Source organism: Poecilia formosa, unplaced genomic scaffold (assembly GCF_000485575.1).
Source record: "Poecilia formosa unplaced genomic scaffold, Poecilia_formosa-5.1.2 Scaffold6, whole genome shotgun sequence".
In the NCBI taxonomy this organism is placed as follows: Eukaryota; Metazoa; Chordata; class Actinopteri; order Cyprinodontiformes; family Poeciliidae; genus Poecilia; species Poecilia formosa.
Window position 1 is genome coordinate 4,009,354 of NW_006799945.1, and position 15,267 is coordinate 4,024,620.

Sequence of the window (15,267 nt, forward strand, 5' to 3'; positions counted from 1 at the left end):
GTCAGCTGTCATCGGATACAGCCAAGTGACAGACAGCGAGATGGAAACTTAGACCCAGAGTGGAGGAGAGGAAGATGTGAAAAAAAGGAGCAATGCAGGGAAAAACAGAACGGAGACGGGGGAGCAGGTGCCTCTGTACGATAACAGTTACCACCGTTTCAAAATATACACTTGATCCATCATTGGAGAGGGTTGAGGATGGACATGAAAGAATAAAAGATGGGAGCGTTTTGGGGTTATAGGTGGAGCTGCGAAGACCTAACTGGTTATCAGAAGAAGGTTCGCAATGACAGAAAAAAAACAAAACAAAAAAAAAACATCATAATTAACCTAAAGCAATGAAAAAGACCAGCATGGTCAGGATCAAAATGTGTTGGACATCGCAAAAAGCAAAATAAATAAGCTGAACATTACCAATAATTTTAACTTTGTAAACCTAACTACTTTTTTTTATTATGACTTTACGTGATAGTCCAACATAAAGCAGCATGTGCGAAGAAAATCTTGATTAGTTTTAGTCTTGAACAATTTATATATGCTGTATATTTTAGTCACCGTGAGTCAGTTCTTCGTAAAACCATCATTTGCTGCAAGTGCAGCATCGATCTATGTTTCTGCCAGCTTCACACACCTGAAAGCATAAGTATTTGCTCACTCTGCTTTGCAATATAGTTCAAACTCCCACGTCTGGATATCTGTGAACAAGTTTAGAAATTTTGCAGAAAATTCCTCATTAGATTTTTGTAATTCTGGCTGTTTGTTTATGTCCTGCTGGCAGGCAAACCTCTGCAACAGTCTTGAGACAGTCTTGGTCTTCTTCTAATGATATGCTCCAGCCACAATCCCAATACATTTTTATTAGCTTTTCATTCCCTCTGAAGGAAGAAATCCCCACCGCATCATGTTGTGACCGTCATTGTGGAAATGGGGTGTCTGAGGTAATGTGCAGTGTTACGTTTCTAACAGGAAGTGTTTCACCTGAAGATAGAAAAATCCACTAATTTAAATAAATGGAATCCCTTACATCTGATCTCTGCAGCTTTTCCAGAGTAACAGTGGGCCTTGCTGCTGCTTCCTTGCCAGCCCGTCATGGTAACAGCTTGGTAGCTTTACGGTTAACTCTATTTCTTGATGATCGACTGAACTGTAATCTGTGTAATGTTAAAAGTCCAGAACATTGCTTTGTAAACTAACCCAGTTTTAAACCTCTTTAAACTTTTTCTCTGACGTGTCACTAATATTCCCTAATACATTTCCAAGGCCTCAGCAAAAAGCAATGTTCAAGCAATTAGGCGGCTTTTGAAGGCAAAAGACTGCACTGAATTTTATTAAAGTGGTATTAAAGAGAGTAAAAAAACTTTGTGTATATTTATCTGTAAAACATATTCATAGAGCTGCGTTATTTTTTCTTAAACTTCACAATTGTACTTTTCCTACGTTGGTCTCTGAAACACAGAGAAGTTTGTTCTCATACTGAGGCAAAATGTGAAACAGTCCAAAACACATGAATACTTTTACACTGACGTGCAAAAGACTTAAGATGTTTGTCATTTCTCAATATTTTGCACACAATGAGCCAAAACTGTATCTGTGGTCCTTAATGACCATTTTTAAAGATGTGTTTTTCTTTAATTATAAGTCTAGAACAGGGGTCTGCGTCTCCAGTCCTAGGGGGATATCGGTGTCCTACAACTTTTAGGTGCATGTCTTTGCTTCGGCACTACGAGCCAAATAATCAGGTCATTAGCAGACCTCTGGAGAACTTTACTGAATACTGAGGGGGTAATTCATCCATCTGATGCATCTGATGCAGGTGTGTTGGACGAGTGATGCATCCAAAAGCTGGAGGACACCAGCCCTTAAGGCCTGGATCTGAGGAGCCCTTGTGTAAACATCTGCATGTGTAAAGACTTTTTATTTGATTTGCAAATTCAAATCCATAATCAGATCTTGAACAGCTGCTACTTCAGATCCATATCTGAACTAAACTTGTTTCAGTGAAATCACCAAAGAAATTTGGGAAAACTAGATGTCTTAGAGCTAACGGTGACTTTATGTCAGCATTTTATCACAAATGTGATCTAGCATATGACACATGATCAATTACTGATTTAAAAAATGTCATTAGTAGCTGCCAGAAACTGTAAACACATATCAAGTTCAGTCCAAATTCAGGGGTTCTTCTTCAATGTCCTACCACTGTCATTCCTCCCCCAACCCCCACCTCTAGTCTACAAACCTGGCTGCAAACCACGCTGCAGCAGCAACGTGGGAGTAGCCACCAAGTGGGACGCCTCAGTGCTCTGCCTGGTTGTGCCAGCACAACATTAATTAGCCTAATACACAGAACACACTATGTACAGTCCACACACTTGTTAAGAACCGACGCGAGGCAAAAGCAGTCATTACTCACCGCAGAGTCAGAAATAGAGTGCACAGCAGTGCGTGGGGGAAGAGAAGGGTGTGAAAAGACAAGAAAGGTGAAGAAAAAAAAATGTTCCTCAGAAATGTGTGACAAAGAAGTCATTATGAGCGCTTCAGCTCCTTCATGTGAAGTCTAACTATCTGTCTCGCCTAAATTATTCATTTATCCCTTTTTTCACAGCATTTCCTCTCCAGAGTCGAATGACAAACCTGCAGGATGAACCACAATAGGTTACCAACTGATAATTAAATCATTTATTATCAGAGAAGAAGCCATATGCTCTGCAGATGCATGCATGACAAGTGTGGGATTGTGAGCGGTATAAATATTCACAAGCCCGGATTCACAAAGGTACGATGTCTTGAGATGTGGTGGTAAAAAATCATTTTCAACTTGCAGATCAGATGGTGTTGATCAGACAGGACAGAGGAATGCGACGATACTGAATAGATTTGGACCAGAATGGACTGTAGAAGCGAACATGGTCAGACCCCCTCTATGTAATGTCAGTGTATGGTTGGATTTTTTATTATTATTTTTTTTTATAGAAGACTTTGCAGCAGGAGTACAGCAGGTTTTTGCCAGTGCCACTGTGCTGTTTATGTTCCACTGGACAGGGTGAAAGGTGAGTAATTAGGTTCAGTGTTGAGAGAGCAACATACCTTATCGCACTGACTCAAGATTTGGTTTAGTTACTTTCTTTCTCCATTGCAGCTTAAGGAGAAGCCACAATGACACCGAATAGCTGCCTTCAGAGTAAACATCCGAGCCCAACCAAAAAGGGTTGTCTCTATAATTATTAGGAATTTGTATATAGTTTAAATGCCTAGATATGATAAAAAATTAAAAACCATGAGATCGTTTTAATATTTACTTCCCCTTTTCAATATCAATGATAAAATGACTCCATTCTTTCACTCTGTGATCTATTTGAATGTCTTAAGTGATACATTTTTCCATCGTGGAAGTTTGGAGCCAAATGCAAAGGGATTTTATTTTGCCATGTCGTAGTCACAGGCCGTGCAACACAGTGAAGTAGTTCACTCATTAGCTTTGAAAGCACATTTCTATTTCATCTCAAAACTCTTTTCTTACTCACAGGAAGCCCGAATGAATAGACTGCAGCACAGAAAAGCTTCTTTGGCGTGACATTTTCCAGGTAAAGCTGACCCACTGGAATGTGACAGCAAGAGGAGAAGTGACTCACGGAGAAAACCAAAAGCTCACAAATGTGAGCCATTACAGGAAATCACAGCCTTTACACTGGAAAACTTTGGTGATTGGCAGGTGAGCACCTGAAGGGCGATCTTTGGTTGGCTGCAACAGGGCTGCAGTCAGGTGCCCACTAACACATTAACTCCCACGGGAAGCCTTGATGAAAATGCACTTAGCTGTTTCCGTGGGCACTGAAGTGCTGTTACTCTTGACATTCCTGGTACCCCTTCATAGCTCAATGAGGCCCCATTCTCCCTGGGAAAATAGTGCTTAGCTTCTTGTTGGCAAGGCAAGATAATATGCTGCTTCTTGTTTGCTTCCAAATCACCTTTAAAGTGAAACTAAGCCTAATCATCAAGAATACCAGACATTCATGTGGCGTATACTGAAAGGAAAAGCTGGCGATGTCAATAAAGCTCAGCAATTAGACTGATTGGAATATATTGGAGTTTCTATAGAAACGTCCCACATTGTAAACAAGTTATTATTATGCCAAGTCTGCACCAATTAAAGTGTCCCAAAATTTCACAGTTAAAGGGAGCACATCTCATCTTCTGCCGTCTCTTGGACCGTCTGCTTTGTGACCCATCCAGCCAAAGCTCAGCTCTTCCTCAAACCAACAGCCTGCTGATAAAGACCTGACTGCTGTGTAACACTGTTCATCAATAACTATGGCTAATAAAACAAATAGCCTAGTTTATGACGCAGAAAACAGCTATGATGGTGAGATTTATGCAAACTTAATTAATTGGAACAACAACAAGAACACATCCTTATCCAAGTAAGTCAGGGTTAGCCTGGCCTTTCAGCAGGGATCCTCAGCAGAGGGAGATGCATGTTTATTGACGTTTTGCATTCGTATAGGGAGAATCAGGGCGTCATTTAGCATTACAAATGAAGATAAGCAAGCATTAGAAGACCACAAACACTAAAGCCACAAAAACATTGGTTGCTTTCATAAAAATAAGAAAATACACATGTATTGTGTACAGTATAGAAACTACTGGAAATCATTTTACAACAAAAGCCTGAAATTTAGGTTTATATTGGAGTTCAGATCTATGAATTGTTCATAACTCTTACATAAAGCATTGTGTGGTGTTATATGACAAACAAAAGCCTTTTTTATTTTGTCAGATCTTCATAAACACATTAAATAAATCTGGGTTAATTTGTTATTGAGACATTAAATCAGCAACAACGATATAATCCGATAATTTTAAGGTTAAAGAGTGTGTTTAGTTTGTGATACATGTAATAACGAAAAATGATAGAAGAATTTGAGACGTAAAATAAAGTTTTGGGGGAGAAAGTACAGGCTCCAAGGACTGGGGAGCTAACTGAAAGCAGGCAGTGCAATTTTCCACATTGCTTCATTTCGAGTTAACCTCAGTTCTATTGTTTTCATTGTGTCTTCTTACTCTTTAAGTTCAGTTTCTTTATTTTTCTTATTCCCGTGTGTAAATTAAGCCACTTTAAATAGTTGAGGCAAGAAAAGTCCTTTATAGTAGGATACGTTTCTTCTTCCCTTTTTTTGACTTTTTTTTTTCAGCTCTTGGGAACTTCATTTGAAATAAACACGTTAAAATTCCCAATAAATCTGGGTTAATTTGCTATTGAGACATTAAATCAGATTACAACAACCATATAGCAAAGCCAATGGACTTCTCTCTGCCGACAGGAAAGGGGCAGAGAAAAGGGATAAAGGCAGGTGGATGGGACTCGAACTTTAGATGGCTGCATCATCGTCTTTAGCCTCTGCATGCGGTGCACCCGCTATAACCACTGCATCACAACATAATTTAAATTAGGTGTGATTATCTTTAATCGAGCCTAAATAAACCTTGATCTCATACAGAAAGCTCTCGTTTCCACAAATCTGTAACAGAAATCATTCAGTGGGATGGTAAGTAGTTTTATTTAAAGTATGTGATGGTTCGTGAGACTGATTTATTTATGCATATTAAAATAGTTTAAATGTCAAACATCTTTTTTAGACCTTGAAGCTTTGGAGCAAAACGCAAATGTAACCCATTCTGGTGTGCCCAGCAATCCAAAAGAATATATGTATGAAATCTTAAATTTGGCCTTTCTGTCTCTCAAGTGCTAAAATTCTTTTGTTTAAATTTTCCTTTTTTCCAGACGGAGAAGCTTGAACAGCAGATCTTTGTGTTTCTCTGCTTTTTTTCTCAGCAAAGCCAATGGACTTAATCACGGCAGAGAGGCCTGTTCCCCACGGAGCATCAATGACTCGTTACCCGCGATAACACGGCAGGACCCTGGCTGACGGAGGCGATGCCTGAATTAAAATCCTGCTCCCATGGAAACGGGCTTAGCAGCTTGCTGTGCAGCGTCACCTCTGAACTCTTGTCTTTGTCTCAGGGCCGTGACAAGTGCTGTGAAATGGAGATGGGGCCTTCGGCAGAAGAAAAAGCACAATAATGCTACATTCTTTTCGCTGTCCATTTTATGAGCCTGCCACATATTTCTGAAGTATGAAAAGGGGCCAGCCTTGCTTGTGGAGAAGCCCTTCAGAAGTTGATGAAAGAGCTTCATGGTGGTATTCAAAGGGGGAAAGATGTGCACTGAGCTGATGGAACCCCACCCTATTTTTACCTTTATTACTATAACTACATGCAGCTCCCAGTTAAGCCCACATAATAGTGAAACAGTGCCCTTTACTGCTAAATGGCTCCCTCGTCTTTGTTCCTTGAACTTCTCAACAGTTACATTTTCCCCTCTGTTCCTGATTAAGTATATATCAAATATTCATGGCTATGGAAACGTGTAACAATGGCTCTTAAGAGAGCCTGCTGAGTATCTAATTTATTCAGACCATACATGCCTGAAACCCTATGCTGCTTCAGAAACCTCACTCTCTGTTTTTCAGTACGCCCAGGCCAAAGTTCCACTGGTAATGGTCGCGAGGAGAGCCAAAGTAAATGCCTGCTGCTTGTTTTCTTTGTGCGTGTGGGTTACTGTGTGGTGCGTTTTCCAGTATCCAGGGACTAGCTGTACTCGGCTAAATGTATGCATCAACTACAAAAAAAAAAATAAAAATATGTATATATATTTAAAAATATCTGCTTCCGATTTTTCGCTAGGGAAATTTGCAGAACCGTCACAGAAACTATCTGGACTACTCAGCAGAATTGTACTTTTTGAGGGCAAAAGCCTCGGCAAAAAGAAACCCATCAAAGAATCACAAATACTTAAATAGAACCATTGGATGTTATTACTTTGGTTAACCATCCTTACGGCTGCTGATGTAAATGGTCAAAAATGTGGAAAGACAAAGAAAAAGGGCTGGAGCCCATTGGGATCAAACAGTGCATTCTTTTTTTTTACTAAAAGTGAGAGAAAGCTTTGGACTTAGTTTTGTTGTAAATGCATCTATTTAACATTTTTGTTCAAGTCAGTGATTTTGATAAACATGTTTCCTCTTCCTTTATATCTCTGTTTCCTCTATTTTTGCTAGATTCTGAACTGTTTTAATTTGTCTCTACCTGAGCCACAGGAAGATCTCCATGCCCCTGAATGTACTCTGCTTGAATTTCCTGAAACATCTGCAGTTTTATTCATGGCACTTTTTGTGAGTTTAAGAATGGAGTTCCACCCAGAGATTTAGATTTTTTGAGTCCAGTCTCGCAGAGGGGGCAATGGTGCTCTAGTTCGGCAACTGTCTATTCAGAAGAGGAGAACAAAAAAAGAAATGTTTTCCTGTTGGTTTCCTGAAAAATGAAAAATAGCAAGTCGCCCCACCAAATTTCCTAGAACAAAAGCTCATTGTTGTTTGTTTTCTTTTGCCAGTGATCTTGATTCGCTGTGTTTTGGCTCCACCCTTCGAGTAGGAGTTTAATTGCTGCATGGGGGACAAACATTAAACAAGGTCACAAAATCAAAGTTGCAGCAAACGAAGCTTTGACAGATGATGAAATGAACGTCAAAGGTTATGTTAGTTGGTTGCCTTCCTCCTAATTGTTTGTTTTTATATTCAGCTAGCATTACAAAAGCCTCTATCGCAATGGTAAAAAATTATGTTTGTACAACAGGGGGGCTGCACAGTATACTGATTCACAATTATTACTGCTACATCAATGCTAATATGCTGCAGCCCTATTTTTAAACCATTAACATTTCTTCCAAGTATCCCTTTGCATTTTGAAAAAGGAGAAATCAAGCAGCTTTTGATTTCTCCTTTTTTTAATCCAGTAATGACTCTCGAACTACCTGCCGGTCAGCTACAGTCACACTGTGCAATCAACAACGGAGACAATTATTTTCCCTCGTCGTGACACAAAATGTTCACCTGAAAATGAACAATCAGCACGAGTATATGTCCTGCTTGTCCTTTTCATGCACGGCACAATATCCGTCACATACAGTTCACATGAAAAATCCAAAAGTGCTGTGGGAGCAATGCTTTTATAGCTCAGCCACAGGCTGCCCTTCTTCCAGCCTCTCAGAAACTGGCCAGAGTTCCTGCAAAGGAACCACTGAGTGAACCAACAGCCCACTGGAGGCCTGACAACATCCCAGTGAATCAAGCCCTGACAAAACCATAACAGCTCTCCTCCTTCTGCCTTCAGCTTCTTTCATCCTCTCTATATTTTGTGTGTCTTGAGCGGGTGAAATATGACAGATCTCTTCCCGTTGCAGCGGCTGCTGCATTTTTTCTGTAAGTTCATATGTAACCACAGCCTTAGCCCCATCTGCCTTTTTTTGTTTCCAAGGCTTCTCTTTGGCAAGCCTGTGTGAGAAAAAAAGGCCTCACAAACACAAATGAAAAAGCAGCTTTTAGTTATTCCTTTTTTCCACCCCCACTAAATCACCTGGCACTAGGGTAAAACGGGGATATTACCATGTGAAAAGAATCTTTTATGCACCGATTTGTGCACAAAAATGAGGTTTGTTACAAAAAACTGTCTGCAGTCAGAGTACTGACTCATGCAACAATATGTAGTAAATTTAATGGCTTCTGAAGTACTGAATAAAATGTCTAGCAACTTTTTTATTATTATTATTATTATTTAATTGAGTTTTATTGTAAACAAACAACACTAAGTAGTGCGTTTCTGTGAAGTGTTTTTAAAATGTCTTGCAAAAATACAAATCAAACTGATTAGTAAACTTGTTTTCAGCTCCTGAGTCAATATTTTGTAGAACCTCCTTTTGCTGCAACTACCACTTCAAGTATTATGGGGTGTCTAATTTTACATATTTAAACACTGCAAAGGAACTCTGCCCATTCATCTTTTTGGATATGTAACCTACAGTCAGATTACACACACCATGTGAAAACTTAAATTTTCAAATCTTGCGACAGATTCTCTGTTAAGATTTAAGTTAATCATTAAGCTTTGATCCATATTATCACATTGTTGATCTGTCTGCATGTGTTAAGAGTTTTTTGTCCTGCTGGAACATAGTTAATGGCTCTTTCTGTTGTTTGTTGAAGTCCCAAAGGCTTATCAAGGGCTTTGTCATTTTTCCCCCCAAACTTGTAGATCAATAACCTATATTTTATATTGCATTAAATGTTTTTACATCAAGACATTATGTGCTGTTGTTTCAGATATTTGGCCTACTTCGTGTCGTCAAGCAGGTTCTGTTTTATTCCTCAGGTTTGTCAATAGTGAGGGCTACAGTGACTGGTGAAATGTTTTAATCACGGTTAATTCAACAATAAGCATTAATTTTGGGGGTGGATTTGACGGCTGTTGTCATTATTAAGTTTAATTATCCTTTAAAAACAGATGTTTTCTATTTACTCCGAGTACTGACTGGAATCCGTCGGGGGGTAAATACTTTTTTTTCTTCAGTTCATCATTTATTTTCCTTTAACTGCACAGCTATGCACCACTTTGTGCTGGTTTATCACAAAAATCCTGATGAAATGCAACAAAATACTATGGAGCTTGTTTTTGTAATCTCACAAACATAAGTGTAAGGCGGTGCGAATGCATTGACAAGTCCCTGAATGTTAAACTGCAACATTCTGTTCCGGCTACAGTGTAATTTTTTTAAACCAACATCGTTGAACAGATGAAAAAGTTTTGCTTCTGCTGCTTCCCGTAAAGTAACTCCAGCTCAATTTCCAAAAGAAAGTCTGACAAGTATAACGATGATATTACCAGAAAAGGAACATGGCCAACATAGCAGACATAGTCGGAGCATGACCAAACTCCAAATGAGCACTCAAAGGTTGCACAAATTCACCCAGACAGGGCTGTGCACGTACTCAGAATTTGCAGGAATCACAGCCACAGTGAATGCCGGGTTGGACACAGACGGCAAGTCCCGCAACTTTTGTCCACTCAGCTTGTCAGCACTTTTAGGAGGGATAAATTCTGCACAGTTCCATTCACTTAACTCAGCTTTTCCGGGTCAATCAGCCTTCAAGAGTTTAGCACCCCCAACTTCAACCCGTCAAACCACACTTCCACTCTGTATTTTTATGTTCCTGCTATCTCGACTGAGCCTTCTCAGGCTGAGTTGTAACACTTAAAGGAAAGGAGGAAATATTAGCGAAGCCAAGGTTGCCCAGACACATTTCTTCTTTTTTTGTGTGTGCATGTGTGCTCTCTGCAGATAATTGTCTTTCCATCAAATTGCCGTGACTGGCCGGCATTCAGGAAGAAAAACCAAAGCACTTTAATAGTCCATGTAGTGGTGCAAAATGTCATTATCTGTGCACTGGGCTGCATCGGATTTGTTCAGTGTTGTTTTAGGGCCAAAAAAAAAAAAAAAAGCATTTCATCAGTTAAAAAAAAAAAATAATAATAATAATATAATAAAACATGCACAGCGATTTTACATTTCCTTGTAAAATGAACAGACTGAATAAATAGATGAATATGTAGCAATATGCATGGATACAGGGCATTTTTGCAGTCCTTTAAGTGTTATTTGGAAAACATTACATCAGACATGATGTTGACTTTTAATCAGAAACTGACCCCAAAAAGTCAGTGAAAATCACATAAACCTCTTTACAGAGAAGCCAGTTTACTGGATTTGAGGTGGGAGCTTTCAGCCAAGCTTAGTGTGGAAAATCTCCACTGCCTCCATTTCTCACGTCAATATCAGAACTTTCTTTTTTTTTATTATTTTATTTAAAAAAAAAAAAAAAAAAAAGAAAACACTGACATTATTCAGACGATTTTCTTAAGTGTACCGAGCTCAGTAAAAATGTCTTTTAAATCTTACCTCAGCTGCTGGGATGCCTTCAGGTGGGCGACACTGCAGCAACACTTCCTGCTCGAGTAACACTTCCTTTCCCAGAGGTTCCTGATCAAACGTCTTTCTCAGGTCTGCGGGGAACAGACAAAGCACATTCTGAATCAGCATGAATCTACAGCACAGTATGATACTGACAAGTAGATGTAGAGACATATTTTAACATAAAGTTAGGAATAAATGCTGAGTAAAGCGAAAACATTTTTGTCGCCAAATTTATTATGTAGACAAACTGCACCTTGCTGACTGTTGCAGGGGTTTGCAACTCCAGTACTCGAGTGCCACTGTCCTCCAAACTTTTGGATGCATCTCTGCTCCAACACAACCCAGTCAAAAGGCCAAATTACCTGAGCAACGTCAGCAAGTTTTGGAAAGGCCTGGTCATTAAGCATTTATTTGATTCAGGAGCACTGGAGCAGGAATGCATCCAAATGTTGCAGGACTGTGGCACTCAAGAACCAGAATTACAAATTCCTGGTTTAGAAACAGACTGTTTGTGCACAAGTACACCAAGAATTGGGTTTTATTCTATCATATCCTACATTTTACAGTGAAGTGTAAACAGTAGGCAACAACAGCTCAGCAGAGGCATATATAAATATGGGAAATATAGCACTTACACTATAAAATCTTGCAAATCTTTCCAAAATACTCCACACCACACATGCACACTTCATTTCTTTACTGACACAAGCTTTCGTCTTCGTTCTTTTTTCATCTTCATTTTCCCACTTTGTCATCTTTTCAATGAAACTGGTGGCCTCATTTTCAGCCCTTGACAATTTGCGCTGATTGTTCATTGTCAGTTGTCTATGCAGTGTCATAAAAACACCTGGCACTCTCACAAGCAACATTTTGGCATCTCATGAAAAAGACCTCAATTATAGAGATGAACAAAAGTAAAAAAAAAAAAAAAAAAAGACAGCAAACTTGATTCTGACACACGACTGACATGCCAAGTGATGAAAAATAACTTTTTTTTCATATTCACTACGACAGAAACATGCATATTAGGTTAATTGGGTTCTATAAAAAGCCTTCAGGAGTATGTGTGTGTATGGTTATTTGGCCTCAGTGTACAAGCTATACCTGTGTTTGACTAATTCAGTAGGCATACACAATGGATACATGCATCAAATCCAAGAATGATCACTATTTTGTGTTTATGAATGGATGCTATGCCTTGCTAAACGTGGATCCATTTATTGAGTTCAGTGTAAATCAGTAGAAGGGCTGGGATGTGATGCATTACTGAGAATGGTCCTTAGTTTCTTCATTTTCAGTTGGATTTAAAATTAATATTGCTATTAAATCACCTGCAGCACAATTTTATCTGTTATGTGTTATAGTCCTTAGGGGAAAAAAATACAAATCAGTCAAAACTGGAATCGACAGGTGAGACCTTAAAGAAACTGGAACTTTGCATCTGTCAGGAAAAGCCTGAACTGTGTGTCTCTACTTCAAACTTTGTTAATGAAAAAAATTACTAGCTTTGAAACTTGACATTCCTTGATACAGTAAGCAGCCTAAACCTAGTCTTTACTGATGCCTGTGCTATGTTGACTTTCAAGAAAGATGAAGCTAGTCCTTATGCACTGAGTACAACTGTTATTTTTTCTGTTTTTTGGGGGGGCGGCTTATTTGCAGTGCAGGTAAAATTGTTGCTTTACAATGCAGGGAAGTTTCTTCGTCACCCACTGCTTCCATGTTTTTATTTAAGCTCTTGGATTTCTCAGTGTTCCAAGGACCAGAAGTAAACGAGGTCATGCTGCATTTAGTTTCCATCCACTTTCAGCTTTGTAATAAACGGCCTGAAAATGTGCAGAAAATGTTGATCAAACAATTTTACTTCTGAACTGTTATTCAGGGTTATTTATATGCCTTCTTTTATGTTTTGTGGCTCTGGTGGTCTTTATCCATTAGTAGATACCGGCTGGACAGGAAGTAGGGCAGAGAGAGAAGACATGCAGTAAATAAGACCAGAAGCAGGAGTCAAGCCCAGGACAGCTGCATCAACGACTGTAGCCTCAGCATATGTAGCACCTGCTTTGCCACTGAGCCATACGATGCCCAAATATTTATATTTTTACATCCTTATCTTATGGCTGCGCAGCATATTTCAAATGTATCATATTACAACAGTATAAGCATTATACACATCACAAAAAACTGATTTAACTATCATAAGTGCCAGCTAATTATTGGGCAACCATGCATTCGGGCTTTCTATGCTTGTAGTATTACGTTACATTAATACTTTTTAATTAACTGTTTATTAATCAGAAATTGTCTGATTTATACATACAATGTAACCTAATATTCTACAGCCCTAGTTAAAAGTTAAATGTGGACATGTGCTACATATTTAGCCTTACATTAACTCCTTCACTTTTGTTTTGTTTTGTGATCAGTGCCACTACTTTAGAAATGTGGAGACTTTTAGGATTTTTGGTCATAAAGAAGTTTTACACATCTAGACCCCTGCTTCCTTTTTGTCCAGAAGACATAGACTGGACTCTGTTTGGCATAAAATTATTCTGTTGACATAAATTCAAGATTATTGTATTTTAGGTGACTTCATAATGGTGCAACATTTTACAATTTGAGACTAAACGAGAAGCAGTGATGCAGACTGAACCTGTAGCGCATGTTATGCTCTAGACTTTTTCAAAAAATGAACACAAACCTCTGACCTCTGAAACTCTTGGGCTAAGCATGTAAATAGATATCCATGATAAAGTGTCTTGGGAGATCAGTACAGAAGGAGTATTAAAGAAAAACTTTAGAGAAATGTTAACATTTTTTATTTGTGTTTTAGTCTAATAGTATTAAATAGGAGTACACTATATTAAAGTAGAGAGATCTGGCTGTTTTTTGTTTTTTTGTTTGTTTATGTGTTTTCGTTTTATAAAACACAAGACCCAGAGGAACCAAAAAATACATATATTTTGATGTTCAAAACACACTGAATGAGTCCTTGTCCTTGTTCCAGTTCAACTTAAGCATGCCTTCAGGGGAATATGCTCTGATTCCAAACATTACTATGAGTTTTAAAAAGCTGAAAGGTTGGATGATAAATTGAAAAGATTTTTTTTAGATTGAAATACAAGAAAAAGGAATAACAAGACAGGCGTTCCCTTTGAAAAACGATTTAAGGAATTTTATCCAAGGACGGACGCATCATTTGTTTTTGTCTCCAATAAACAGAAGGAGGAAAAAAAAAAAGGAAAGAAAACAATATGCAAAGGAGGCTATTAAAGTTTCTGTTTTGTTCTAAAAGTTATGCTGCTAAATCAGAACAACAACGCACGGATTGATTTCTGCTCAAGCTGCCTCTTAAAGACAGAAGATTGCGCAGACACGGTGTGACAGGTGAGGCAACACAGTCACACATTCTGGATGATACATTTTGATTTACTGCATATGCAGTACGGCTAAATCTAATAAATCAAATTTGATTCCTTCACATAAATGCATTACAGCATATGGAAGTCTTCATGACTGCTCAGTGTGCAGTGATTCAGCATGCCACTGGCCGCTTTAGAGTAAACCATAAAAGCTGGCAGCCACTTACTGGTGATAAGGTCCCAAGAGGGCCTAAATTTAGACACAACATATTTCATAGTGAAAAAGACGAAGTGCAAGTCAAAGAACAGGAAACAGACAGAGGAAACCAACAGATGTTTTGTTGCCACAAAAAAGAACAAAATAAAATGAACATAAAGAGCCTTTTAAAAGTATTTACAGCTGTGGAATATTTTCTCATTTTGTCACATTTCATAAACTTCAGATTGTCAGGACACCACATACCAATAGCAGTTTTAAATCTTGCTAAGTTTAAGTCTCACATTGACTTAGTTTTCTTCTTTTAAACATGTTGATATATTTTTATCAAAGCCATCATACAGCAGCTCTGTTCAGCTCTGTGTCGGTCTAGATTTTCAGGGTAATGTGCAGTTAGTTTTCTGCTGATCTCGTCTGACGATGGCGCCTCCCATAACTTATTTGCCGTGTCCACTGCACCCTTTAGGTAAACTCTAAACTATACTTCTTTTAATAACTGCTTTCTTTTTCCATAAAGACCAGATTTGTGAACAGCCAGGGTTAAAAGTTATCCTTTTGACAAAACTCTCTGACTGGAGTTGCTTCTCTGACAAAAGCTTTCCTTACCCTGGTGTGTCAGTTTCAGTGGATAGGCATGTCATGGTAGTTTTGGAGTAATGTCATTTATTTTGGATGATATAATGAAGAGTTTTCGGTGAGGTGTCCAATAATTGGGATGTGATTTTATAAAGCAACATCAGTTTAACTTTTACCAGCAGCTTCATCCCTACTCGAACTGCTGAGATCCTCGATGTTGTTTGCTTTCTACACTAAAAAAATAAAAA

At 38.5% G+C, this 15,267-nt stretch overlaps 1 protein-coding gene across 4 annotated transcripts in view; it reads right to left on the minus strand.

Moving 5' to 3' along the window:
* The window catches only part of unc5cb (unc-5 netrin receptor Cb), a 148,437-nt gene that overhangs the window by 33,558 nt on the left and 99,612 nt on the right, over positions 1 to 15,267 (minus strand). For all 4 annotated transcript variants that reach the window (XM_007568483.2, XM_016679987.1, XM_007568490.2 and 1 more), the window contains exon 4: positions 10,850 to 10,953. In XM_007568483.2, coding sequence (XP_007568545.1) covers positions 10,850 to 10,953 — 104 coding nt within the window. The remainder of the gene's footprint in view (positions 1 to 10,849; positions 10,954 to 15,267) is intronic.